We start from the raw sequence: 27356 nt of genomic DNA on the forward strand, positions 1-27356 counted from the left end.
TCAGTTGCTAACGTACACAGACCACTGATGTCCCAGGTGATCGAGGTGTGTGTACATGTGGGACCAAGTTCTTTCTGTTCCCACATCGAGGCTTCTCTCTGGTGGGTGTTCTGGAGCAGCGCTGCTGGGCTTACCGCTGACGACCCAAGTCAAGCCCAGACATGAGGATTAATCGCCTCCTTCTGTGGCGGCTCCTCTCTGGTGCCCACCTAGGCCTTCCTGGCCTTGTAGACAGAAGAGGGTGGGCGCTGGCATTCAGGCTTTCGAAACGTAAATGGCATTTCTGGGGGGTCTGAGAAAGCACTCAGGCCCTTTTCCAGACCCTTTCGAGGAGGGTGAGGCTTAGGGAACCCATGACCACCACCACCACCCCCTGGAGCAGACCAGTGGGTGCTGAGGGCACCTGTCCATCCCTGGGAAGGGGAGGCCCGAGGACCTTCCAGCCCGAGTCGAGCAGGATTTGTGAGCATCCGTATTGAAAATAACTTTTACTTGTAAAAGTCAAATCCTTGTGTTAATATTCCTTAAAGAGCACTGGCAAAGAGTAATAAGCCTTCAGTAATCTGCAAAAACAGATCTGATGCTCTTAGTGCAGTTTCACATTCAAAGAAAAATTCCCTCCCTTCCGTATTTCTTGGTAGTGAAAATACCAGGGCAGCAGCCGCGTGGTGATGACGGCGGGCGTGGTGGCCAGCGCGGCCGGGAGGCCCGGGAGGGCAGCTGGGGCCCGAGGACGGACCCCGCCCTCTCTGACAGAGGCCGCTGTGTGTGGCTGCAGGGCTGCTTGGGTCCTGTTAAAGGCACTCTGTGCTTTCACTTGGAAAAGCTCCACTTTGCATTAAATCCCAGGAAAGCCCAGCAGACAAACGTCTGCTCCTCAGAGACAGGCTGCCTGCCTCTAGTTTAAATTCCCTTGTTGACTGTGATGTGAGAGGGAGGTTGTCTTCGCTGCCTAGAGACACCCCGAAAGTGGGAGGTGGGTCTGGTCCACTAGTCTCCCCTCTGGAGGGGGGAGAGCCTTGGGCGCCTGGTGTAATTGGTTCAGAAATAAACCTTGAGGCCGCCCAGCCTTTGCCTTGATCTCAGTTTGTAGCTTTCTGCTCAACAGGTCCCTCCAGGAGAATGGCGACCTCAGGATCGAAAGCAAGATTGAAGAGGTCAGTGTCTCCTCCGCAGTGCACTTCTGCTTTTCCAGTGTTTGTCCACGTCAGGTCCTTTGGCTGTGCCGGGATCTTTATTGTGGCAGCTCGATGTGGACTTGTGATTTTGAAACCGTCTCAATAAATTACTCCCTTATTTCAGAAGAGCCTTTGTGTTTGTTAGGCCTGTGGACACGCCTCTGTCAGCATTTGTCCATTTATAAAGGTGCGAATTTTTTTTTTCCCTTTTTTTTGGGCTGCACTCGCAGCAAATGGAAGTTTCCCAGCCAGGAATCGACTCTGAGCCACAGCTGTGGCAAAGCTGGATTTTTACTCACTGTGCTGAACTGGGGATCGGACCTTCGCTGCCACAGAGACAGTGCCGGACCCTTAACCCTCTGTGTCACAGCAGGAACTCCCGTAAGGGTGCGATGTATTAAAACAGACTCTGCCTTGAAGGCAAAAGGGACTTAGAGTTTTCTGTGACTTTTCAAAGGGGCCTTTCCAGGATTTCATAAGAGGGAAGTGGGTACCTTCCCCAGAGCTGGAGGCAGAGGCTCCATTCAACTGGGCAGATGCAGAAGGAAGCATGGTCCCACTCAGGTGCTGGGACCCAGGAAACCTGAAGATGCAGGGGTCCAGGAGCTCCTGCGGCTCTGGTCAATTCCACACCTCCTGTTTGAAAACAGTTGCTTGTGTTTTAGTCCAGGGTATAGTCTATGTTATTGTTACAATGTATTAACATGGATAACAACACAGGATACAATGTGTAGTGTAGCCTGTTGTAACAGGGGCTGTGGGAGGGGGTAGGAAGGCACTCACTCTGATTTGAAGCCACATGCTGGTCCTGGGGAGCCCACCAGCCACCCATGTTCTTTTGTCCAACCCTGGGGCTGATATGAGGGGTGGTAGCCATACAGCCTGGGATGTGTGTCCTGGAGGTGACAGCGGGTGACACATGCAGAGAGATGCTTGTCTGGGGGTAGCTCCTGGGACCTCTCTCTTTGACCTGAAAAGAGGCAGGGGTGGTGCCCCGCCTGTTTTTCTGAGCCTGACCCACCTTTCTTGTTCCCTGAAACCTGGGGAGGAAAAAGATGAATTTCCCCAGAGCCTTGGGCATCTCTAGAGTGGGAGGTTCCAGCATCATCTCGCTTCTGGAATCGTGATCCACAGGGTCTGGCTTGATTTCCAGCTGGAGGTGAATCGTAGCAGGAAGTAAAGTCTGTTTCTCACTGTGCCGTCTGGAATTTCAGGGTTGGGGAAGTGGCCGAGGACCGTGTTTCTGCCTCAGAGCTGATTTTGGTTATTTTTGTTTTAGATTGTTGAACCACTGAGAGAGAAAATCAGAGATTTGGAAAAAAGGTATGTATACTTTTTGTTTGGTGTCTAAGAAAATACTTATGTCTTATTTTACCTTAGAAGGTTATAAAAAAAAGGGGGGGTATGTATACTTTTTGTGTCTGAAGATACTTATGTCTTATTTTACCTTAGAAGGTCAATGTCTAAGTTCATCTCAACTGAGAAATCTATAATTTCAAAGATACAAGACAGAGACTTTTCCATGGGAAGGCCAGTTTTTACTCTCAAATTTGGATGCAGTGTTTTTAAACATTTTTCCTTTGGTCACTGAAGGAAAATGTTTCTGATGAAAGCTGTGGGTTCTCTCTAGAAAAAAAAAAGTGTTTATTTTTTCAGGAGTCTCCCTGAAGCCTGACCCAAGGTCCTGTTTATTAAAGTCCTTCCTCTGTCATGCTCTGTCAATTTGATTTCCACAAAGTGACAATTCAAACCATTGTCCACATGGGTATTTGTTCCTGCCCTTGAGTCAAATCCACAGGTAACCTGAGCCCTGGGAGGAGGGATGGCCCGGCAGCATGGAAGCCGCCTTCCCAAGCCCTGTGGCTCCTGCAAAGTCCTGGCACACAAGTTGAGGCCAAGCCTGCCTCCTCTTGGCTCTGCGAGGTGCTCAGGTGGCTTCCAGCATGTGTTGACCATCCCGTGAGGGGTCCAGGACCACACGTACACGTAGGAACTGTGAGAGGTTCCAGGCCTGGAGCCTGTGGTCTGTCCTGTTCAGTTTACTTTGACCCCAGCTCTTAGCACTTTGATTCTGTGTTGTTTATTTAGTTTCATCTGCACATCTTTAAATACACATCTTTAAATACTCCTTGAATGGCCAGCAAGTAGTAATGCTAATTAAACTTATAAATGACGTCACTTAACATTGTCCTAATAAAAAGGCAGTTGGAGACTGGACCAGGATAAGTAATTAGAGCAGGATCAGTTCTGGGGGAGGTTAAGGAAGGTCTGTTGCTGGGTTCCTAGTACATTCTGCCTTCCTCGCTTGGAAATGCAGGCTTCCCGTGGGCGGCTCCCGGGCCTTTCCCATGGGGTGGCCTAGAACGGGGCTGGAGGAAAGTGCCCGAACACCGAAGATGTGGGTGAGTCAACACCTGGGTAGGATTGCCGAGGGGCTTGGGGCCCAGACACATCGGTCACTGGGCTCTGTCACCCTGGCCTTGGGGACAAACAGTGGGAAGCACAGACTCAGGAGGACCCGGAGGGCCTGGAGCCCAGGCTCCCCCACACCCCGAGCTTTGTGCCCCTGACCCCTCAAAGCAGGAAATGAGTGAGGTGGTTTTCCACACTACCCCACATACAATAAATACCAGCGAGCACCTACTGTAGCACACAGGGACCCATACCCAGAATTTTGTATCAACCTATAAAGGAAAAGAATCTGAAAAAGAATATCTGTATGTGTGTATAATTGAATCTCTGTGCTGTACACTGAAACTAACAATTTCGTTAAGTCAACTATATTTTGATGAAAAAGTTTAGTAACAGGTGGAATCTGAAATTTGGTTACTGCCTGTGGAAGAAAAGGCAGAAACCAGCCAGTGCTGTTTCTCCGATCAAAGGCTTAGCACACAGTTTGAAGCAGCTTTCTTGGTCGTCTTGCACACCGTGGACTGGAGACCGTGGGCTGTTTGCTTCTCTTTTATTTGTGTTTCTAAGAAGACCGTCTCCTGTGGGTGCCTGGTGTTCATGGCACATTTGAGTTCATTTTTAAGCTTTCCCGCGGGCCTAAAAAGCTGTTCAGAGCTATTCTAGGCTCATCATTGGATGCCAGTCGGTTTCAGGGGCCCCGTTGGTCACCCCCTCTTGGCTGTGCACATCCATGTAGTCCCTATGAACCTTTCTCTGAATCCCTGCAGCCTGGAGAAGGGGCTGGTGGGCAGCCCTGGGGAGGAGGGCCTGAGCCAGGAGGCTGGCAGGTGTGAGGGGTGTGCCGGCCAGCGCCGGGGTTTGCTATGATGTCCCCCTGCATGAAGAAGCAAGAGCGAGAATGGCAGGCAGGGCTCCTGGCTCCCCTTCTTCAAGCACTTAGGGGCCCAGGACAGCCTGGGGCAGCCCTCTGCCTGACGAAGCAGAAGCCCCGAGGTACCTGGAGTGCTGGGGGGGAGTGTCTTGCTCTAGGGTGGGGCTGGGGCGGGGGCAGGGTGTCACAGAACTCAGGGAAGGCTAGGTTTCTCACCCATTCCCTGACAGCCCCACCTGCCAGCACACTTGACCTTCAGAGAGTCTCTGTGCTCTTATAGGGAGTCCCATGCATTGTGACAGCCCTGTCCTTGGCTTCTATGTAAGCGAGCTGCGCTTTTGCAGGAGACCCACGCTGCCCGTTCAGTTCAGCCACCATGTGGGGACATGCTGGGGGTGGAGATGACGCCCTGCCTAGCACCTCGCCAAATAACTCAAAAGCTGGTTCCTCCCAATATTTTAAAGCACTTTTGTGTCTAACTGAATCGCTTTAAGAGTGGGTACTTTGGGGAGTTCCCTTCGCAGCTCAGTGGTTAACGAATCTGACTAGGAACCATGAGGTTGTGGGTTCGATCCCTGGCCTTGCTCAGTGGGTTAAGGATCCGGCATTGCTGTGAGCTGTGGTGTAGGTCACAGACACGGCTTGGATCCCGTGTTACTGTGGTTGTGGCGTAGGCCAGTGGCTACAGCTCCGATTGGATCCCTAGCCTGGGAACCTCCATATGCCGTGGTTGTGGCCCTGAAAAAAGACGAAAAGACAAATTAAGAAAAGAGTGGGCACTTCAGAATCTGCATTTATCAACTCTCATCGGACGCTCGATAGGCCATTTATGTGGCTCCAGTCCTGAAACGTGGGTGTGGGTTGGAGCCCGACAGCACCTTGATGAGGGTGGTGGCAGATGAGTCGAGACGCAGGATGGGTTCAGGTGGCCCAAGGAGGCAAGGAGGGCAGGCTGAGGTCCAGGCCCCAGCAGGGCAGGAGACACTGGGGTTGTGAAACTGCTGAACAGGGAAACAGTCTCAGCATCTTTCACTCTCAAAGGGCTCGGTTGGCCGTGACTCCACGCAGCTGATTTCCTCCTCCAACCCTGCTGCGGCACCTGGGGAAGCCAGCACCTCCGTGTTTTGTGTTTAGCTTTGGCTGCCTGTGCATCCTTAGCTTTTCCCTGCTCCAGGATAGGCTCTCAGGTCGCTCCCTTAGTTTGATGCCCACCCAGGAGCAGGTTAATCTTGAACTTGAACCAGTGATAGCTTGGTTCCAACAGCACACATTTGGAGCAGGGAGGGGAGTGGACGGGGAGAGTTCTCAAGTCTGGCATTTGTTTCGGTGGCAGGTAGAGGAAATGCTCACGTGAGATGTTTGACTGTTTTTTTTATAATTTCTTCATTATACAGCTTCACCCAGAAATACCCGCCAGTAAAATTTTTATCAGAGAAGGACCGTAAGAGAATTTTGGTAAGTTTGCACATCTGATTCATTTTTGTAATATCAAGAAATTTGCTTTTAAGTGTGATTCACAGCTCCTGAAGATCACCGTTGGTCGAATATAGTTGAGTGGTTTCCAGCTTGTTCACAGCGTGGTGCACCAGCCCCACATCCTCATTCCAGGATGCTTCATCACCCGAAGGAAACCCTGTGCATGTTACCAGTCCAGTCCCATCCCCCAGCTCCTGGCAGCCATGAAAATGACTTTCTGTCTCAGTGGCACTGCCTGTTTGGGGCATTTCAAATGATACAGTGTGTGGTGTTTTTCTTTTTTCTTTCCTTTTTTTTTTTTTGTCTTTCAGGGCTGCACCTGTGGCATATGGAGGTTCCCAAGCTAGGGGTCAAATCAGAGCTACAGTGCACCACAGCCACAGCAACTTGGGATCCAAGCCGTTTCTCATCAGTACATGATTTGCCAAATTTTTTTTCCATTCTGAGAGTTGTCTTTTCACTTTCTTAATTGGTAGTCTTTTGCTTTTTAGGGCCGCATTCGCAGCATCTGGAGGTTCCCAGGCTAGGGATCGAATCAGAGCCACAGCCACAGCCATGCCAGATCTGAGCCACATCTGTAACCTACACCACAGCTCACCGCAATGCCGGATCCTTAACCCACTGAATGAGGCCAGGGATTGAACCCGCAACCTCATGGTTACTAGTTGGATTTGTTTCTACCATGCCATGACGGTGTTCTTAAAGCACAGAAGCTTTAATGTGCTTTTAATGGATAAAGTTTTCTTTTTTCTTTTATTCCTTGTTTGTGCTTTGGTGTCACATTGCCTAATCTGAGGTCACAAAAATTCACCATGTTTTTCCCAAGAGTTTCAGAGCTGTAGTTCTTACGTATAGTTCTCTGATCCATTTTGAGTTAATTTTGCACGTGGATTTAGATAAGAGTTTCCCTTCTGTGTGTGGCTGCCCAAGGTCCAGCACCAGTGGCTGGCCAGACCAATCGTGGCTGTTGAATTGTCATGCTGCCCTTGTCAAAAAACGAACTGACTGTAAATCTGAATATTTATTTCTGGACTCTCAAGTCTACCCATTGATCTATATACATCTGTCTTGGTGCCAGAACCACATTGTCTTGGCTGCTGCAGCTTTGCAGTAAGTTCTGAAGTTGGGACTTTTGGGGCCTCTAACTTTGTTCTTCGTTTTCAGCTTTTGTTTTTTTGGCCGCCCTGCAGCAAATGGAGTTCTCCAGGTCGGAGATCGGATCTGAGCCACACTTGCAACCTACACCATAGCTGTGGCAACACTGGCTCCTTAACCCCCTGCCGGGCCAGGGGTTGAGCCTGTGTTGTGGCGCTCCAGAGACGCCACCCATCCTGTCGCACCACAGGGGGAACTCAAGGTGGTTTTGAGTGTCTAGGACCCCTTACAGTTCCTTGTGCATTTTAAGATCCGCCTGTCAGTTTCTCCACAGAAGCCACCTGAGATTCTGAGAGTGATGTAGCATCTGTAGGTCAGTTGGGGGAGTATTGTCATCTCAACAGATTGTCTCCAGTCCTTGAATAGGGGATGTCTTTACATTTATTTAGGTCTTCCTTAGTTTCTTTTGATTTTTTTTTGTAGTTTTCAGAGTATGTTTTGCACTTATTTTACTAGTTATTCCAAAGTGTTTCATCCTTTTTAAGGCTAGCATAAATAGTTCTGTTTCATTTTCATAGTGTGTATTCTCTTGGTAGGTAGAAACACACTCGCTTTTTGGGGGGGGTCTTTTTAGGGCCACACTCTTGGCATATGGAGGTTCCCAGGCTAGGGGTCGAATTGGAGCTGTAGCTGCTGGGCTACACACAGCCACAGCAATGGCAGATCCGAGCCGCATCTGTGACCTACACCACCACTCATGGCAACGCCGGATCCTTAACCCACTGAGCAAGGCCAGGGATCCAGCCCGCATCCTCATGGATCCTAGTCAGATTCACTTCCACTGAACCACCACTGGAACTCCAAAACAAACTTGATTTTTGTATTTTCTTATGTCCCGCAACCTTGCTGAACTAATTGGTGAGTCCTAATAGTTTTCAATGGATTTTCAGCATGTGGGATCATGTCACCTACAATATAGCTTCTGCTTTTTCTTTTCTTTTTCCTTTTTTAATTAAAATACAGTTGATATACAATGCTGTGCCAGTTTCTGCTGTGCAGCGAAGTGACCCAGTCATACATACATATACATTCTCTTTCTTATGTTATCTTCCATCATGGTCTATCCCAAGAGACCGGATAGAGTTCCCTGTGCTGTACAGCAGGACCTCATTGCTTATCCGTTCTAAATGTTATCGTTTATATCTATTAACCCCAAACTCCCATCCCTCCCCCTCCCCCCTCAGCAGCCACAAGTCTGCTCTCCATGTCTGTGAGCCTGTGTCAGTTCTGTAGATTGGTTCATCTGTGCCATGTTTTAGATTCCACATGTAAGTGATATTTTGGGTCCTGTGGTTAGGTGCAGAGATGTTTGTGTTATATCCACGTGAAAAACTGACCATTTTATCCTTGTAAAATGATCTCTTGTCATCTGTTAACATTTTTTGTGTTAAGGTTTATTTTGTCTGATATCATTAAGCCACTCCATCTTTCTTACTGTTTCTGTGCTATATATGTTTATGTTCGGTGCACTGTATCTTTGAGTTCACAGTGTGTCCCCTTCAGACAGCAGACGGTCGGATCTTGTTTTCTTCAGTGTGACAACCTCTGCCTTCCAAGTGATTACTTAACCAATCACGTGTAATATTATTATCGACATAGCTTTATTTCTGCCATTTCATTTCGTTTTCTACTTGCCTCACATCTTTGTGCCCTTGTTCTCCATGACTCTTTTCTTTTGCATGAAGTGAATCTTCTCGTGTGTAACATTCAGCGTCTTTTATATATATATATATATATATATTTTTTTTTTTTTACCATATTTCAAAAATTTATATTGTTCCTGGTTGCTCTGGTGCTTATTACCACATGCATCCTAATGTACGGCGCTGCTTCAGGTTCCTGCTGCTGTCCAGTAGGCATTGAAGTCTTACCCCATTTAGTTCTGTGCATTATTTCTGACCATGTTACAAACCCAACAACATGTTATGATTGTTACTTGACACGAGCTTATCCCTTTTAAATAAGGTGAGTAAATATAGCAGAGCCAGGGTGTATTTATTGATAGTGTTTCTTTTTTTTTTCTTTTTTTTTTTTTTTCATTTTAGGGCCGCTCCCGCAGTGTATGGAGGTTCCCAGGCTAGGGGTCGAATCGGGGCTGTAGACACCAGCCTACACCACAGCCACGGCAACGTGGGATCTGAGCCACGTCTGCGACCTACAGCACAGCTCACGGCAACGCCAGATCCTTAACCCACTGAGTGAGGCCAGGGATCGAACCTGCATCCTCATGGATCCTAGGGGTTCATTAACCACTGAGCTATGACAGGAACTCCAGAATTTGTTACGTTAACCTTTTTGTCACCAAGTCTGCTTTTTTTCATTTGTTCCCGTGGGTTTGAGTTAATTCAGGTGTCATTTCCCTGCTGCTCTCACCTGTGTTCTCTGAACTGCTATGGTCAAATGTATCTCTGTATTTCATAAGAAGAAATAGTACAATTATATACATATTTGTTCAGTTGGTTTTTTTGTTTTTATGGTAGTGGTAAAATACGCGTAACAGAAAATTCCTTATTTTGACCATTGTGTTAAGTGTCTAGTTCTTTGGCTTTAAGTGTGTTCGTGTTGTGCTTTATAGTTTGGTCTTTAAATTGAAAGCACTTAGGAGAAGGAGAAAATGCAGCTTGATTGTATTTTATAATTCCCCAATTACTTCATCCCCCGTGCCTCCTACCCCTGAAAGAATTTACTATTTCTCGTATGGCAGGTCTGATGTTAATGAATTTTCTCGTCTTCTATCTGCTTTTGTTTTTTAATCTCTAGAAGTCATCTTTAGTTGTAGGCAAGATTCTTGGCTTTGGTTTCTTTCTACTGTTTTCTCTGTCATTTGTTACGAGACGTCAGTCTTGAGTCACATTGGGGTTCGAGGTGTCATTTGCTTTTTCTCCTGTTCAGTCTCTGCTGTAACAGTTGCACCAACCCAGTAGCTCAGAGCAGCAGTAGCTCCCAGTCCTGGAGGCTGGAAGTCAAAACAAGTGGTGTTTGTGGGGCTGTGCTCTCTGAAGCTCTGGGGGAAGATCCGGCCCAGGCTTTTGGCTCTGGCGTGGCTGTGTCCCCGGGTCGCCAGCCTGGGCCTCCATCGTCATGCCATGCTTTCCCCATGTCTCACACTGGACTCGCAGTCCAGCCTGCTCCAGTAGGATCTCACCGTGACTAGTTAAACCTGCCGCGGGCCCAGCCTCCAAGTAAGATCACGCTGAGGTTCCCAGGACATACTTCTGCAGGATGGTTTTCAACCCGCCTTCATCTTTGTCTCTTATTTTCAGCAGTTTTAGTGTCGGAACAGTTTTCAGCCTGTCTTCTTCTTTGTCTCTTATTTTTAGCATTTTTAGTGTGCTGTGTCTGTATGCGCGTACCCGAGTTTGCATTTTCCTATGCGGACTCAGTTGAGCTTCTTGAATGCGTAGATAACTGTGCTTCGTCAGTTTGGGGCGTTTCAGCCAGTATTTCCTTGTGTTTTTCTCTGTTCTTCCTTCTGCCTTTTCCCCGTTACATCACCTCGGGTGCTCATTGGTGCCTCACGTTTGAGGCTGTGTTCACTTTCTTTTTCCCTCTGTTCTTCATGTTGCATAGGCTTCTGCAGTCTAGCTTCAGGTTTGCCGATTGGCGCTTCCGCCAGGCCCAGGCCATCGTTGAGTGCATTTTTCTTTCTGGTTGCCGTGTTCGTCAACACAGAATTTCCATCTGTTTCTATCTTACACTTCTTCTCTTTTCAGTCTCCTTCCTTCCTTAAGCTGGTTTTCTCTAGTTCTGCGAATGTACTTGCCGTGGCTGCTCTGGAGACTCTTGGCTCTGACACCTGGTCCCCTAGGCAGTTTGTCACCTGCTTGCTTTCCTGGACGCAGATCACACTCAACTTTTCTTTGTACATCTCAAAATTTTGGGTCGGAAACCGGACATTTTGGGCAGTGGTTAGCGGCTCTGGATCCTGTGCCCCACCCCCACCCCCAAGGCCTTTTTCATTTTGGTTTGCGGATTTGTTTGGTAGTCTGGCTATTGTACTTTGGGGATGTCTGTCTCTGTGGCCACCCCTCAGAGGCTCCAGCCTCAGTTGCCCTGGAGGGTGATAGGTTCCAGCAGGGCCCTTTTTACCGTCTCTTCCCCCAGTTGCTCTGCTGAGCTGTCTGCCTTGTGGGCTCAGCAGCCGTCAGGCCCCAGTCCTCGGCCAGTGGATCTGCCCTTCACCAGTGCCTGGTGTTGTAATCACTCCTCAGTCCGACCCAGCTATGTTCTGGTGCCTTTGCAGAGGGAGATGTGAGCCCAGTCTCGGAGGTTGGTCCTGGGTCCCCCTCGGGTCCATTTACTAAACCAGCTGTGTCACAGGCCCCCTGGTGGCCAATGGCCTCTCTCCATTGCGTGTGAGAGCCCCTTGTGCTCCAACTTCCCTGCTCTCTCTCCAAGCAAGGTCGGTTCTTTGGGGAGAGCTTGGAGGCCTCTGTGTTCACTGACTGCCTGTCCCCACGGAAGAGTCTCTGAGCCCCTGGAGGGGACTCTCAGGAGCTGGAGGAGAGAGCGATCCTTGCAGGCGGTGAGCTGGGCGGGAGCAGGGATCCCTTGTCTGCTTGTCTCTCCTCTTGGCCATGAGGGAGTGGACACGGGAGACCAGAGCCCCTGAGGTCACTGCCCACCATACCTGGGGTAGGGCTTCTGCTCTGGGGGCTGGGGAGGAGCTGGGAGAGGGGAGCCCTCAGCCACCAGGCTCTGGAGTTGGGAGTCCAGGCTGGGAGTCCAGTCCCTGGGATGGGGGGTTGGGGGCTGCCCTTCCTGGCGAGATGCATCTCTTCATTGGGAGCCCCTGTTTCTGGCCACACCCAGCCCTCACCTGCTCTGAAGTGGGAGGGTGAGGCTGAGCAGATGGAGGGGGCTGGGGCCCAGGTGTGCAGCTGCTCCCTGTTCTGACTGAGTTTTAGTAGATTGTCCTGGATCAGCGCTTCTGCATCTTCCGTGTGCCCTAGGACAAATTCCAGAGACTTAAACATTGGCTTTTTGCATTCATTTTCACCAGCTGTGTTGTCTTGCTGAGGGCAGGTCCACGGAGCACCTGTTCTTCTGTGACCTTGGTGTGTCAGTGGTCAGGACACGAGGGTGTCTATTCCTAGCCGTCATCTCCCTCATAGGACCCTGTGTCCCAAACACCAGCGTGGTACTTGTGAGTCAGTGTTCAGCCATTCCCCTCCAAAACCTCCCTTTTCTTCTAGAAGTTACAGAAAGCTCTCTTACCTTTGTGGATGGTTACATAGACCTTGCCCTGCGTAGACTCTAAAATCTGATGTATGCCCCTCTCTTGGGTTATTTCTATCACATCAGACTGTGAAAGCATTTAGGTGAGAGTTGAGAAGTATACCAGCGAAGAGGAAAGCTGATTTTCCTCATCTTTCTGTGAAAGCATTTAGGTGAGAGTTGAGAAGTATACCAGCGAAGAGGAAAGCTGATTTTCCTCATCTTTCTGTGGCTGCTTGTCAGAGTGGTCAGAAAGTGATGCTCTGTGAACCTCTGAACCTTGCACGTTAGTGAGGGGTCTTGCCTTCCTTTCCTGCACCTGTGGCATATGGAGGCTCCCAACCTAGGGGTTGAATTGGAGCTTCAGCCGCCGGCCTACAGCATAGCCACAGCAACACCAGATCTGAGCTGTGTCTTCAATCCACACCACAGCTCATGGCAACTCTGGATGCTTAACCCACTGAGCAAGGCCAGGGATCTAACTCGAGTCCTCATGGATGCTAGTTGGGTTTGTAACCCTCTGAGCCACAATGGGAACTCCAGCTAGGGTTCTTGTTGTTTCCTTGTGGGATGATTTTCCTGTTGGTGCCAAGGGCCATTGAATTCATTTCCCTTTACGAGTCATCAGGACAAAAGGCTTTGTGTCTTTCACTCATCCGCCATCTCATAGGTTAAGCCACATTTCAGTGGCACTTAGTGCCCAAGGCTGGCATATTGTTGCTGAAATGTAAAGTCTGTTCAGTAATTGTTGAAGCCTTAGCACAAAGAAGAGGTTTGTTCCAAAAGACACCGCCTTGTGTTTTTGCTGGTTGACCGGGCAGCTTGGTGCTGCGCTGAACTGGACCGGGCGGCTGCCTCTTGGCTTCCACCAGAGCAAGCAGCTCATGGACCACGGGCCAAGCAGAGCATGGCAAGTCGAGTGTTCAGGGTGAGGTTGCCCCTGCCTGCCTTTGGGTGTTGGCTCCCTGTTACCCAGAAGGTTTGCTGGGGTTGGCAATTTTTTCCCCGAGGAAGCTCCCTAAGTGCTGAGCTTCTGCCCATTTTGTTTCTCTTTGAAATATTTGCCGGAAGGGATGAAATTCATTAGAAGAAACATTTATAACCATCCAACTACGTTACATAAATCTTAAGTATGTTCCACAGAAAGGAATTATTCAAGAAAAAAATTTAATCTCTTTTAAACAAGGCTAATGTGCTTCTAGCAGTTTTATGTCGCTAAGACTAGTGACAAGTTGGTAGCTGTTGTGTGTAATTTAATAGCGTGTGCTTCTGTTGGCCCCCAGGCCTCACTCAGTTATTTTAGGTGCAGAGATAAAGTCAGCGTGTCATGCAGCATCTTATTTTAGGAAACATTCGCATATAGCTATAGAGTTACAGTACCCGGGGTTAAATTTCTTTTAAAAAAGATGTAATTTTTTCTGATTTAAAAACTGGAGGAAAATGCAATAAAGCAAAAGTAAGAGAAAAAGCAGCCTCACCCCATGAATTAAGTGCTAAAGACTGAGCCAGATGAGAAGAGCCAGATTAGAAGTCCAGTTATGTTTCCAGAGAATTATTTTTTCAAGTCATTATTCAGGTGTAGAGATAAAATGCAGGCTAAAGGTAAAACATACAGTGGACAAGCTGACAGGTTCTGGAGAGAGTATGGAATTGGGAGGGTTGGGGAGCTCCCGTCGTCGCACAGTGGAAACGAATCGACTAGTATCCATAAGGACACACGTTCAGTCCCTGGCCTTGCTCGGTGGGTTAAGGATCCGGTGGTGTAGGTCACAGACACAGCTCGGATCTGCCATTGCTGTGACTGTGGTGTAGCCCAGCAGTTACAGTTCCAATTCGACCCCTAGCCTGGGAACCTCCATATGCCAAGAGTGTGGCCCTAAAAAGACCCCCCAAAAAAGCGAGTGTGTTTCTACCTACCAAGAGAATACACGCTATGAAAATGAAAACAGAGCTATTTATGCTAGCCTTAAAAAGGACAAAACACTTTAGAATAACTAGTAAAATAAGTGCAAAACATAATCTGAAAACTACAAAAAAATCCTGCGTTGTTGTGGCTGTGGTGTAGGCTGGCGGCTGTAGCTCCGATTCAACCCCTAGCCTGGGACCATCCATATGCTGTGGTTTGGCCCTAAAAAAAGACCAAAAAAAAAAAAAAACTTAGGAGGGCTGGGCCAGTGGCATCGTTCCTGGTGATCTGGTGGTCTTGACCCAAACTCTGCCTGCGGTGTCGGTTCTCGTCCTGAAAGCAAAGAGGTTTAGAACACGGGGCCCACCCGTGATGGAGAATGGCTGCGGCTGGTGGAGAGCTGGTTGCTCAGGATCAGGGCTTTTCAGCTGTGCAGTTCTCACCTCTGCATTTGTGGAGGCGGACAGATGGTTCTTCTTGGGCTGGGCACCCCACCTTCCACCCCGGGCACCTTGGCTCCCACCTGTGATAAATGTGGCAGTTCCACAGCAGATTATGTGAACAGAGGACTTCATGGCAGATTCAGAGTTTTAAAGCCATAGACCTAGAGCTTAATATACTTTTTATTTAAGTAAAAAAAAATGGGTGTTTCTTCCTACTATTAATTCGTTCCGCTTGAGTCGAGAGGGTGGTGTAAATGCAGAATTTGATGGAGGAGGACAGAGCTAGTGCCATCAAGTGCCTCTTTTCTGGGTTTATTCTTTTTTGGCTTCTACCCTCCCAAAAGAAATATGCTTTACCTAAACCCTCCGCTTCCACTACTTAATTTGAATAGCCTTTTTATGAGTTAAAAAAATTTTTTTTTGCTTCACAATTGCCTTTTCACCTTGTCCAATTTCCTTTCAGCAGCACGTGGTTGGTGATCTCCTGCCTTCCCTCACCCCACGTGGCTGCTTCACTTCTGTTTGGCAGGGCTGCTGACTCTCTTAACCCTACAGTGGAACTGGATCGTTTATGGCCTTGGCCTGTGGTGTCTACTGCTTATTCATTTGTTCTTATAAACAGTTTGAAACAGATACTAGGTTTTCATGCAGGTTCCCCCCCTCCCCGACACACACGGTTTTTGAGTCCAATTTCAAAAGCACTTTTTTCGCCAGTTCCCCAAATCGACACCCGTTGCCCGTCTTTTTTGCCAAGTGGTTCTAAAGCTTTGCAGGAGTTCTGTTACAACCCATAGTGATACTCCATGTCTCATCCTCCATAAAACAGGGAGCTGTAATCACTAAGAACACATCTCTATCAAAGAGCACGTTTAGAAACTGGTAACTGCTGTTTTTCAGTGCTTATGCTGGGCGGTAGATTCAGATTTTTTAGGCAGCTTCGACATTTATGAAGATACAACTTCCTGCTCTGGGCTTGGAAAAGATGGCTTTTGGACCTGTGGTCCCCATCCTGCCCATCCCGTGCTCAGTGGGTGCGGCTGCCCTCCTGTACCATGGAGGCGTCTCACAAGCTGTCCTCACGCAGATAACTGGAGGTGCAGGGTTCGTGGGCTCCCACCTCACGGACAAGCTCATGATGGACGGCCATGAGGTGACCGTGGTGGACAACTTCTTCACGGGCAGAAAGAGGAACGTGGAGCACTGGATCGGCCACGAGAACTTCGAGCTTATCAACCATGACGTGGTGGAGCCCCTCTACATCGAAGGTGAGCCGCCCTCGGGCTGCCCCCACGCTGGTCACACAGGCGGGCGGGCTCGATGGGGCCCCAGGGTCACTATCTGACTCGACCATGTGTCTTGTTTTTGGAAGCGATCTTGCCGCGGCCCAGGCACCTCCCTGGCCCCTGCGATAGAGAAGGTCCAGGACCGTGAGAGTCTGGGCGCACTGACATGGGGGAGCCCTGATTCGAGCCTCGTGGCCTATGGAATGGGGGCTTGGGCAGTACACCCCCTCCCGGTGGCCCACAGGTCTGGTGCCTGGCCACCATGTGGGGTTACTTCTAGCCTCTGAGAGGTCAGCTGATGGAGGCTACTGCATTACTGACATCCATGCATAAGAGGTCACAGCCTCTGGCCACTCTGTCATGTGAAAGGAATTAGGTCTAGGTTGGCTGGTGGTCCCCAGAGAGCTGTGTCCGCATCTTAGGCCGTGGAACCTGCGGGTGTGACCACTGTGGACAGGGTCTCTGTGGCTGCAGCACAGCTCAGGATCTCAAAGCGGGTGGGCCGGGGTTCCAGTGCCCTGTGTCCTCCTGGTAGGAGACGGGGCGCAGGAGACATGCGTAGGGAAGAGGTGGGAGTTAGTGGCTCTGGAGCTGGAGCCTCTAGAGGAGGAGCAGGGAGGCCCCCCATTTGCATTCTGTGCGGACCTGATTTGGGGATGAGCCTATAGTTTCTAGGGAATGGAACACAGGATCTAGCAAGCAGACCACTCACTGTCTACGTGGACCTCGGTGTGGGCTATGAGGGACCTTGGGGTGTTGCCCATGCCAGGCAGAGCTGGAAAGGTATGCAAATGTGGGCACTGCTGTGAAAGGGCTTCTTGGCTGGAGTTAAGGGTGTGAATCAGCTGGCTTTACGATGGGAGGATGGTCTGGGGCCCTACGCGATCTCAGGAGCCCCGAGAAGCAGAAGGAAGGTGACAAGCCCTGCTGAGAGGTTTGGTGGGAGAGGGGCTGGAAGAGATGGTGCAGGGGTGAGGTGGGGAGAGGAGCTGGGGGCAGGGAGGACGTGCCCACCACAGCAGCTCTGACAGGGCAGCCCCGCCCAGGTCCGCAAAGACACAGGCCGTTGCGCTACTCGGCCGAGCTTTGCAGCCACCTGGTGACAGCAGCACAGCCTGGGGGGTGTCAGGCTGCATCATGCCCCCACCTCTGCCCTCAGACCTGGGAGTTACAAGGGGCTGATTTTTAAGCCTCTGAATTTGCAGGGATAGCAGCAGAAAACCACAGGCTGAGCAGCCAGTAGGGCCAGAGGTGATGCTCCTGCATGCATGTGGCAGGAAACAGTTGTCAAAGAAACTCTTGGTGACATGATATCAGTGTTCCTGAGCCAGCCTGATGGAGTAGAGATGGTGTGTTGGCAACTAAATATTCTGCCTGGACTCTGAGCTCCAACACCAAAGCTGACCTAGGCCATTTCTAGTGCTTCTGATGTGCAGGACGGGTGCATGTACAGCCACACACACACACAAGCACACACAGCCACACACATGCAAGCACATACAGTCTGCGTGCAGGGAGGTGTACACACAGCCACACACACGCACACACACACGCTCTCTGGATAAAATCACACTGCTCTTGGCTCTCCAGCCCCCGCTAGTACAGGGGCTTCTTCTCTTGCCTAAGTGCCCCCATCCCCTGCCCCACAATGCCCGCGTGACTCTGAGCGCTTCACGTGAAGGGGTGCAGTCATGCTTTGCAGAGGTGGCTTCCTCACTCCTGTCCAAGTTAGCCCCAGCAGGATTTGACCAGCCGAGCTCAGCCTGAGGGATAAACTGCTTCCCTCTTGGGGGGATGAGGGTGTGTAACAAGTACGAGCACCCCATGTTTAACGCACAACTGTCTGTGGGTGCCTTTTATCTACCAGGAGCTTTAGCTGGTCTGATACTTACATGTAGCAGGAACGTTCTGCTCAGAATTTTGTGGAGTTGTGGTCTGTCCATTTCCTGCATTGGGCAGATGGTGACCAGGGGGCACTGGTATCACTCAGTCCAGCAGAGCGTCACTACGTCTCCCCAGCACACACTTCCTCTTGTTACCAGAGTGTAACCCTTATGCTTGATTCCAGTTTTGTGTTTCTGATGGGAAATTCCCTTTTGTCTGGACTCGGTATGTGATGGTCGATTTGGAAGAGATGTTCTGGGAACGGAGACTGGGGCCGAGATGGGCACCGTGAGCCCAGGCACCCCATGTGGTGAAGAATTACCAAATGGTCAGGGAGTTCCTGCTGTGGCCCACAGGGCTTGATCCCTGGCCCAGCGCAGTGGGTCAAGGATCCAGCGTGGCCGCAGCTATGGTGTAGGTCACAGCTGAAGCTCTGATTCGATCCCTGGCCTCAGAACTTCCATCTGCCTCAGGTGCAACTGGAAAAATTACGAAATGGTCAAACAGGAAGCATTGTTGTCCCAGAGGTTACAACGGAGGCCTCTGGGTTGTCTGGATGAGATGGTAGGGAGAGAAGACTACTGCTGTGGAAGAAACCATCAGTAATCATTGAAATGACTTAATCCCTCTTTGTTTTGCTTTACAAGAACTCTGGGTTTTACCAGCCACAGCATCTCAGTTTCAGGCGGTGTTGCATCTATCCTGCAGACTGTCTGGCTCTGGACGGAGTAAAGTTTATTATTCTTCCAGCCACCTGTTCAGGACACGGGGAGGTTTCTCTGAAGCCAGGGTTGGGGTGGAAGGCGTGTCTGGTTTGGGAGGCAGATGCCAGGCTGTCGGGATGGGGAACGCTGGGCTCCAGCCCAGGATGGCTCTGGATGAGGGCGGGTGTCTGTCACAGGATGCTGAGCAGGCCCCGGGCCTTCTGACTCATCCCATGCTGTCCAGGGGAGAAATCCCCACAGTTGGTAAGGTGTCAGGAGAAGGGAGCTTGAACTTCAGGAACCTGGAATCATCTCACCCGTCCCCACAAGCAGGAAGGAACTGAGCAGACTGACAACTGGCTTCCCTTCTCTGCACCAGCAGAAGTCGGAGGTCACAGGGCAAACCGCGACCTGGAAACTGGCAACAGCAGTGGACACGGGGTCCTGGCTGGGTCGAAGCAGCTACGGCCCCAGTGGGAGGTGCCTGGAGCTGACCAGGCTGGGACAGTGTAGACAAGCTTTGAGTCCAGGCCCCACTGTTTGGGATTGCGGGCCACTTAGTGAGTCTCACCTCCAGGAGCCCCATAAGGTTCTCAGTGAAGGTGAACTTTTCAGCTGCAGGAGGGACACGGAACCTCTGAAATCTGCTCAGAGCCAATGCAGAGGGCCGCCCCCAGCCCAGGCTCCTGGAGAGGAAGGGGATTTAGTCTAGGGACCGGAGGGGAAGGCTTCCCTCCCCCACCTCACTGCCCCATCCCCAGTGGAGGCCTCCCAGGAGGACAGGTGCAGAGGAAGAACCTCTGGGCCGGCCCAACTAAGGAGGAGTCTCCAGGGAACCCCAAGGACAACCAGGGAGACCAGGCAGGGGCAGTGGGCATCCGGCCTCTGACCCCGAGGGCTGTGGATGGCACGTGTATCCTGTGTCCTGTCAGGTCCGCTGGCCCTCACTCCGCAGGTCCCTTTGTCTCGATCTTCATACCTGGTGCAGCACGGCTGCCTTTCAGTGAAAAACCACAGGTGCGCTGCACAGGCAGCATGCCTTCTGAGAGGGACACAGGCAGGAACACCCGCTGGGTCCAGAGTCGGGTCCCCGGCCTCATGGTGCTTGGGGTGTCCAGGAAGCCAAGGGCATTGGGCGACAGGGGTGACATGTGGGCACTGTGTCCCAGGCACTGTTCCCATGGCTGTGATGACCACGTTTAGTTCTTGAAACACTTGTGTCAGGTAGGAATGTCAGCACCACTTTTTGGTGAGGACACCAGTGTCACCACCTCTGCCAGGCACGGGGGTCTGGGAGCCAGGGGTGGGCAGACAGCACGTGCCGGGGTCAACAAAGCTGGGCTGCCAGCACCGGGGATGGTAGCAGGTGTGACTGCAGCAGTGTTTGGAAGGGTACTGGGTCCCTGGTCACGTAGGCATTTGAGGAGTGCCACTCAGATGGGAATACTTCTGTAGAGATAGCATTGGGGGGCTTTCTCACTCTCCATTTACAAAGCTGCAAAGGTAAACTATGCACCACTGTGCAAAACTGTGGAGATCCCTCAGAAAACCAAAAATAGAATTACCATGTGATCCAGCAATCCCACTTCTGGGCATCTATATGAGAAAACCAGGACTGGGAAAGATATATGTTCCCTGATGTTCATTGCAGCACTCTATACAATAGCCAAGACATGGAAACAACCTAAATGTCCATAGACAGAGGAGTAGATAAGGAAGACATGCTACATATACACAATGGAATATTACTCAGCCATTAAAAGGAATGAAATGATGGCATTTTTAGCAACATGGATGGACCTAGAAATTATCATGCTAATTGAATTCAGACACCAGCATCAAATGCTATCACTGACATGTGGAATCTTAAAAAAAGGACATAATGAACTTCTTTGCAGAACAGATACTGACTCACAGACATTGACAAACTTACAGTTTCCAAAGGAGACAGGTTGGTGGTGAGGGGGTGCGCTGGGGGTTTGGGATGGAAATATTATAAAATTGGGTTGTGATGATCGTTTTGTACAAACTATAAATGTAATTCATTGAGTTAAAAAAAAGAAAAGGTAAGCAATGCGGAGGCTGCAGGTTTCCGAGACCCTGTGTTTAAGCGGGAATTCCTCCAGGGTCCCAGCTGGACCTCGGTGTGCAGCCTCCTCTTCTCTTTGCGTTAAGTCAGTGTTAACTGATTCAAAGTCCAGGCAACATCTCTTAGTGTTTTGTGCCAAGAGCAATTTGGTCCTTACACTTTGACATGTTCTGTATCTTCTTAAACCCTTTTTTCCATCATAAATGCCGGTGCTTGGGGATGTGGCCAGGCCTTGTGTCCCGTGTTGCCATGAGTGGTCCTGTTTGACAGGGGCTATGCTGGGAACTCTGTAAAAAAAAAAAAACAAACAAAAAAAACCCCACAAGTTGATGTGAGTCTTCTGCTTGTGTTTATGTGGATTTCCCCTTTGGTAGGAGACGCTGCTTGATTTTTTCGGTCTGGTTTTTTTTTGTTTGTTTGTCTGTTTGTTTTTTTCTTGATGGATTCTGAGCAGTGATTTTTGGTTATCTCAAGAGCTGTTCAGCTTCCTTTGGTTTTCCTTCTGTATTTATGTATCGTGTATTCACCATAAACACCTATAGGGAGGCCATTTGGGATTGAGCGGATGGTGTTTTCAGAACCCACGGGAGGCCCACCTCCCAGCCCCAGGGCCCACCCTCCTCCCAGCTGGCAATGCTGCTCTGAACCTCTCGAAGGAAATTCGGGGAAGAGAAAACACGCCTCTGCTCTGCTGTTTTATCTCCCCTCCATCATCAACTTGAGCTTACTCGGGCTCATTTCTCAGGCTCCTGTTTTTCCAGCTGCCATTCCGGCTCGTGGCTCTGCGGATGTGACAGGGTCACCAGAGGTCACTTGGCGGCTGGCAGCCCGCGTGCGGGCATGCTGCCATTCTCCCTTGGCTTGGATTTTTGAATGTCATGCTCATTTTTGGTGAAGCCACCCTTGGCGGCTTTGAGGGTGTTTTTCCTGGGCTGGGAGGGTTCGCTTTGCTGCTCTGTTGTTAATGTTTTGTGGTATTTTCTTAGCCCCTCTCCTGGCTGACTCCTTAAGCTTGTGCTGAAACTTCCCCTGCACCCTCCCCGCGATTCCTTCCAGAAGGTCAGTCAGCGGTGGGTGCTGTGTCCTTTCTGGGACAGCAATTGGAGCAGCTGTCCTTACTGTCAGAGGCAGGATGCGTCCTCCTTGGAAGGCAGGACTGAGCCGTTTAAATCTGTATACATAGCTTTAAGGGCGCCTAACCCTTCCCCATGGGCTGGATGGGGGAGCCCTGGGCCTAAGCTGTCACCTGGCCCGAAACACGACAAACCAGGTGGAACAGCCTTTGGGTGATGAGGCCCGGCGCGTGGTCCCCACTTCCCTCAGCTGTCTGCCCGCCACCCCACCCACCCCCAGCGCAGCGCCTACCCTGGCCCACACTGCAGCAGGCTTCTTTCCAGTTGCAGATTTCCTGCTCTGCCTGGGAATCTGCATTTGCCTGAGCTGTAGATCACAGGGGCTGCTGTCCCAAGAGCGGGGCTGAGTGGAGCTGGAGCGTAAGGTGGGGTGGGGACTGCTTCCTGTGCCCGGGAGCTCGACGTGGAGGAAGGGCTGGGGACCAGCGGTCAGGCCCCCAGCAGGATGGTGTGTGGTCCCAGGAGAGGGTGCCCGGGCCTTTGTGTTTGAACTACACGCTCTGAAGGTGCCCTTTGTCATGGCTCTCTTTGATGCAGTTTCCTTCCTCTCACTGTGTACATTGTCACCTCAAGACTGGGAACAGTGCTGAATAGTTTGTGCTGCAGGATCACAGCCTGGCTGGCGCAGCCCCACCCGGGCCCTTATGACACCTTAACACCCCCAGTACTGCTGGAACGGGTCCATTTTTAAACTAACCTAGTAGTTTTCCAAGGTGGCTTGAGAAAATACGTAACTATCCACGTGTAATAAAGGTCCAGCATCTCTCCCCCACGGGGGTGTCTGTGGCAGGATGCCAGGGGTCTAGGCACTTCTCATGCAGAAGCTTCCCCGGGGAGCTCTGCAGGCTCTGGAGGGGTGATGAAGCGAGGGGGACAAACACAGAAACCGAAACCTCCCCACATTTCCACCTCAGCTTTGCTTTGCCCCTTTGCACTGATCCTCTTTTTTTCATTTTCTTTCACTGCTCACAAGTATCTTTTTTGTTGTTGTTTTACGGTCTTAACCTTGTACATAACAGTAGTGTTAGCTGTATTGCTAGGTAACAGATCTCCAGGACTTGTTCATCTAGCAGAACTGAAACTCTGTGCCCTTTAAACAGTAACTCCCCTCCCCCAGCCCTGGCCACCCCCATGCTGCCTTCTGCCTGTGAAATCTGACTGCTCTGGGACCTCCTGTGCATAGAGTCACCTGGCATTATTCACTCATTTCACTTGGAGGAACATCCCTAAGCTTCATCAGTTGTTGTAGGAGGTGTCAGAATTTTCTTCCTCTTTTTTTTTTTTTTTTTTAATGAAGAGATATTTTCAAGAATTAAAGACCATATTGTTAAGAAAACAATTATCTACCAGGTGAACTACATATTCAATGCAATCCCAATCAAAATTCCAGCAGGAATTTTTGTATAAATCGACAGGCAAACTAAACTTCATCAGCAAACCAAATGATCATATAAAGAATTAAAATTTTGGAAGATTTACAGATCTTTTTGGGGGGGGGTCCTTTTTAGGGCTGCATTCGAGGCATATGGAGGTTCCTAGGCTAGGGGTCTAATCAGAACTGTTGCTACTGGCCTACGCCAGAGCCACAGCAACGCCAGATCTGAGCCACATCTGCAACCCACACCACAGCTCACGGCAACGCCGGATCGTTAATCCACTGAGCAAGGCGAGGGATCAAACTCTCAACCTCACGGTTCCTAGCCGGATTTGTTTCCGCTGTGCCATGACAGGAACTCCAGATTTACAGGTTTTGATATCAAAACATATTATAGAGCTGCATTGATGATGACAGTGTAAAACGATAAAGACTAAGGATTAGCTTAATAGAGAGTCCAGAAAATACATGTAAAATCTACACACATAATTGATAAATGGAATTCTGCTAAGGTATAAAGTTCCTTCAGTTATAAAAGGAGAGTTTTGTTTTAACAAATGGTACTTAAACAATTGGAAATATTTATGAAGAACAAAATGAACTTCAACCCCTATTTCATTCTAATAAAAATTTCTTCCATTGTGAAAGAATGGAAGGCTGAGTAATACCTACTTTCGGATTTTCCAGGTTCTGCTTATTGGTTCATCATGGACACTTGGGTTGCTTTCGCCTCTTGGCTGTTGTGAATAGTGCCGCTGTGAACACGGGTGTGCAAACCCCTTGGAGTCTCTGCTTTTAATTCCTCTGGTTCTACACTAAGAAGTGGAATTCCTTATCCCGTGTTAATTCTGTTTTTAATGTTTTGAGTAGCGTCTCAGTGCTTTCATAGTGGCTGCGGCAGCCGACATCCCCATCAGAGCACCAAGCTCCCAGTTTCTCCACAGCATTTGTTGTTTTCAATTTTTGTCTCATTTTGTTGTGGGTTTTTTTTTTTTTTTTTTTTATAGTAGCCATTGTGATGGGTGTGAGGCGATACCTCGTTGTGGTGTTGATTTCAGTTTCTCTGAGGGATCTTGAACATTTTTTCGTACACTTCTGGCTAGTTGGATGTCATTATATTCAGATACTTTGCCATTTTTTTAAATTGCCTTCTTTGATTTGTTTTTCGTTCATTTGTATGATTTCTTTATATATTCTGGATATTAGCTTATTATATGTATGATTTGCAAGCATTTTTCCCATTCCATAGGTTGCTTTTTACCTTGCGGCTTATGTCCTTTGATATTGGCCAAAACGTTTAGTTTGATGTAATCCCATTTGTCTGCTTTGGCTTTTGGTGTCAGATCCAAGACATCTCTGCCGAAATCAAGGTCATGCAGCTTTTCCCGTATGTTTTCTTCTAGGGGTTTCATCACCTTAGGTCTTACTTGTAGGTTCTTAGTCCATTTCGAATTAATTTTGGTGCGGGGTGTAGGAGAAGAGTCCAGTCTCATTCTTTTGCACGTGAGTATTCAGTTTTCCCAACACTGTTCTTCTCCGTTGAGTGGTTTGTCACCCTTGTCAAGGATCATGAGATCATAGGCAGGAGGGGTTATTCCTGGGCTCTCATTTCTGTTCTATTGGTCTTTATGTCAGTAACACACTGTTTTGTCACTGTAGCTTTGTACTGTGTTTTGAAATCAGCAACTGAATTCTCCAGCTCTGTTGTTTTTCAAAATGGTTTTGGCTATTCAAACTCCCTTGAGATTCTTGTATGAATTTTAGGATGAGAAAAAGATGCCTTTGAGATTTCGATAGAGATGGAGCTACAGAAGTACTGTTTTTAAAATAAGACTTTTTTTAAAAAAATCACATTTGGGGTTAGTGATTGCAAAGTATGACATTTAGAATGGATAAGCAGTGAGGTCCCACTGTACAGCACAGGGAACTCTGTCCAGTCTTGGGATAGAACTGTGATGGAAGTTAATCTGAGAAAAAGAATGGTGTGTGTGTGTGTGTGTGTGTATGTCATACATATGTGACAGGGTCACTTTGCTGTACAGCAGAAATTGGTACAATATTGTAAATCAACTATAGAAAATAAATGACATTAGGAGTTTGCTGGAATAGCCTTATTATTGAAGTATAGTTGATTTACAGTGTTGTATTGGTTTCAGGTGTATGGTGCAGTGATTCAGTATATATACACACACATATATATATTCCTTTTCAGATTCTTTCCCCTTATAGGCTGTTGCAAAATACTGGGTATTAGAATAGTCTTAGCAAAACCAGGAGCCATGTAAATAAACACTCAGAAGCTGGTGCAATCCTGGCGTGCAATCCTGGTGGAGGAAAAACTGTGTTCCCAGGCTATTCCTGGGCTCCATCACCCCCTCCTGGTCCCTGAGCGCAGCTGCTTCCTGGTGACAGGTGTGCAGCCTCAGACCCCTTCCCAAAGATGCTGTCTCCACAGAGCCATCTGGCTCCCTTCCCTCACGTTTGAAAGACCGTGATCACTGGGGAGGGGTGTGGAGACCAAGCCCACCGCCTGGCCTCACCCTGGCCCTCGCCTCTCACCTGCGGGGCTGTGTCAGGAAGCTGCCCCGGGTCCTGAGAGGTCATCCCGGAGGTGACGGAGGACTTTCAGGGGGCAGGTGTCATGTTCTGTGGGTGAGGAGGTTGGGGCATTTTTTTTGGTGGGGGCTGTTTTCTGAGAAAGTCATTTTGGAGAATGTATTGTGGGGACTTTTTTTAGGTGTGCCTGCGTTGCCTGTTGTCTCTGAAACGTAGCCACTGAAGTGCCGTTACCTGAAAGGAGAGCCGAGGTCCTGATTGGCAAGAAGGTGGGGCAGGAGCAGAGGTCCCTGCAGGCACCAGTGTGTGCTTGGACCCCTTTCCTGCCGGCCTGTGATGGTGGTGGTTTTCCTTGACCCTTGATTGGTAGGGGACATCACAGACGGCATGTCTGCAGGCCTGGCTCCCCATTAGTGCCCTGGTCACCACTACCCCACCCTCTGAGGGAGGGGGCCCCAGGGAGTGAGGGTCATGGGAGGTGACATCCACGCAGCAGCCTCTGCGCCAGTGAGTCGAGGCTTTAAAAGCACCCTCCGACTGTCACCTCCGAGTCTGGTTTTTGTATTCAAGATAAATAAAAACAAAGCAAGAGGCTCTTTTGTGCCAGATTTGTTTGGTAAATTTAAAATGTTTACTTTAATATTCATGCTTAACTCTCTTTGAAAAATCTGTCTGCCCCCTGATTGGGATGCTTTATCGGGGGCAGATCTCAGAAAACAACCAGCTTGGTATTTGGACTGAGTCTCATCAGCGGAGAGCCGGCCGCCCAAGCGGCCCAGCGCATCTTTGTTATAATCAGGCATTCTGTTTTTGTCTTAAGTGCTTCCAGTGCAAATGTAAATGATTTCTAAGAAGAAGGAAGGGTAAGAACTAGAATTTCAGTGAGAGGGACGCGAGCACCTTTGTTACGCGGTCCAACTTTGGAGTTTGGTTGCCAGTGTTTTCCTTGGAAGTAACAGCTTGGCTCTGCCCGCAGTGGATCAGATCTACCACCTGGCCTCCCCAGCCTCGCCGCCCAACTACATGTACAACCCCATCAAGACGCTCAAGACCAACACCATCGGGACGCTGAACATGCTGGGTGAGTCGCCCCAGCTTCGCAGCTGTGCGCAGGGGTCCTAGTCCAGGCATCCAGTTTGAGTGTGGTCCTCAGGCCCTCCCTCGTCCCCACGGCTGGGCTCAGTGTCATTTAATTTGCCATCAGAACTTGTCATGGGGGTACAGTCACTGTAGGAAGTGGCCTGCACTGCCTCGGTGACACCCCGGGAGTGGCCACCTGGCCTCCAAGTGACACCTGTCCCCCTGACCGAGGCCGTGTGTGCCTTGGGACTGGGAAGGGTCTGGCGGCTCTGATCTGGGAGGAGGGGGTCGGTGTGGCCTGAGCACAAGGTGGAGTTTCACCGGCATGTCCCCCCTGCCCCATATTCTGAGCGTGGCTGCTTCCTGGTGACACGTGTGCAGCCCCAGGAAGACCCCCGGCATGGCAGCGCAGGGGAGCCCCCGCCCTCGCTCCAGGTGGCATCGTGGTGACAGTTGTCCTGTGACTGTTGCTGTCAGGTTGTGCTGTGACTCTGCCCATTGCTGCCACTGGGGCAGAGTGGGTGGAAGGCCCCAGGGTCTCTAGATTATTTCTCACACCTGCATTTGGGCCCACACTTACCTCACATTGAAAGT

General features: G+C 49.7%; 1 protein-coding gene and 1 long non-coding RNA gene across 5 annotated transcripts in view; one reads left to right on the top strand and one right to left on the bottom strand.

The window, feature by feature from the left end:
• The window catches only part of UXS1 (UDP-glucuronate decarboxylase 1), a 69740-nt gene that overhangs the window by 22134 nt on the left and 20250 nt on the right, over positions 1-27356 (top strand). For 2 of the 4 annotated variants that reach the window (XM_085015565.1, NM_001244773.1), the window contains 5 exon segments: positions 1094-1157; positions 2458-2501; positions 5856-5916; positions 15743-15923; positions 26659-26763. In XM_085015565.1, the coding sequence (XP_084871691.1) occupies positions 1094-1157; positions 2458-2501; positions 5856-5916; positions 15743-15923; positions 26659-26763 (455 nt within the window). 4 annotated transcript variants of the gene reach the window in all.
• On the bottom strand, positions 9100-14465 carry LOC146404660 (uncharacterized). Its single transcript, XR_014841358.1, has 2 exons — positions 14401-14465; positions 9100-12652 (listed from the first exon to the last, which is right to left on the bottom strand). It is a non-coding gene; the product is annotated as an uncharacterized LOC146404660 (long non-coding RNA).

This window comes from Sus scrofa, chromosome 3, assembly GCF_054392235.1.
Source record: "Sus scrofa isolate SSC_HxYL_T2T_F1_AM1 chromosome 3, Sscrofa_HxYL_maternal_Yorkshire_Landrace_v2.0, whole genome shotgun sequence".
NCBI lineage: Eukaryota > Metazoa > Chordata > Mammalia > Artiodactyla > Suidae > Sus > Sus scrofa.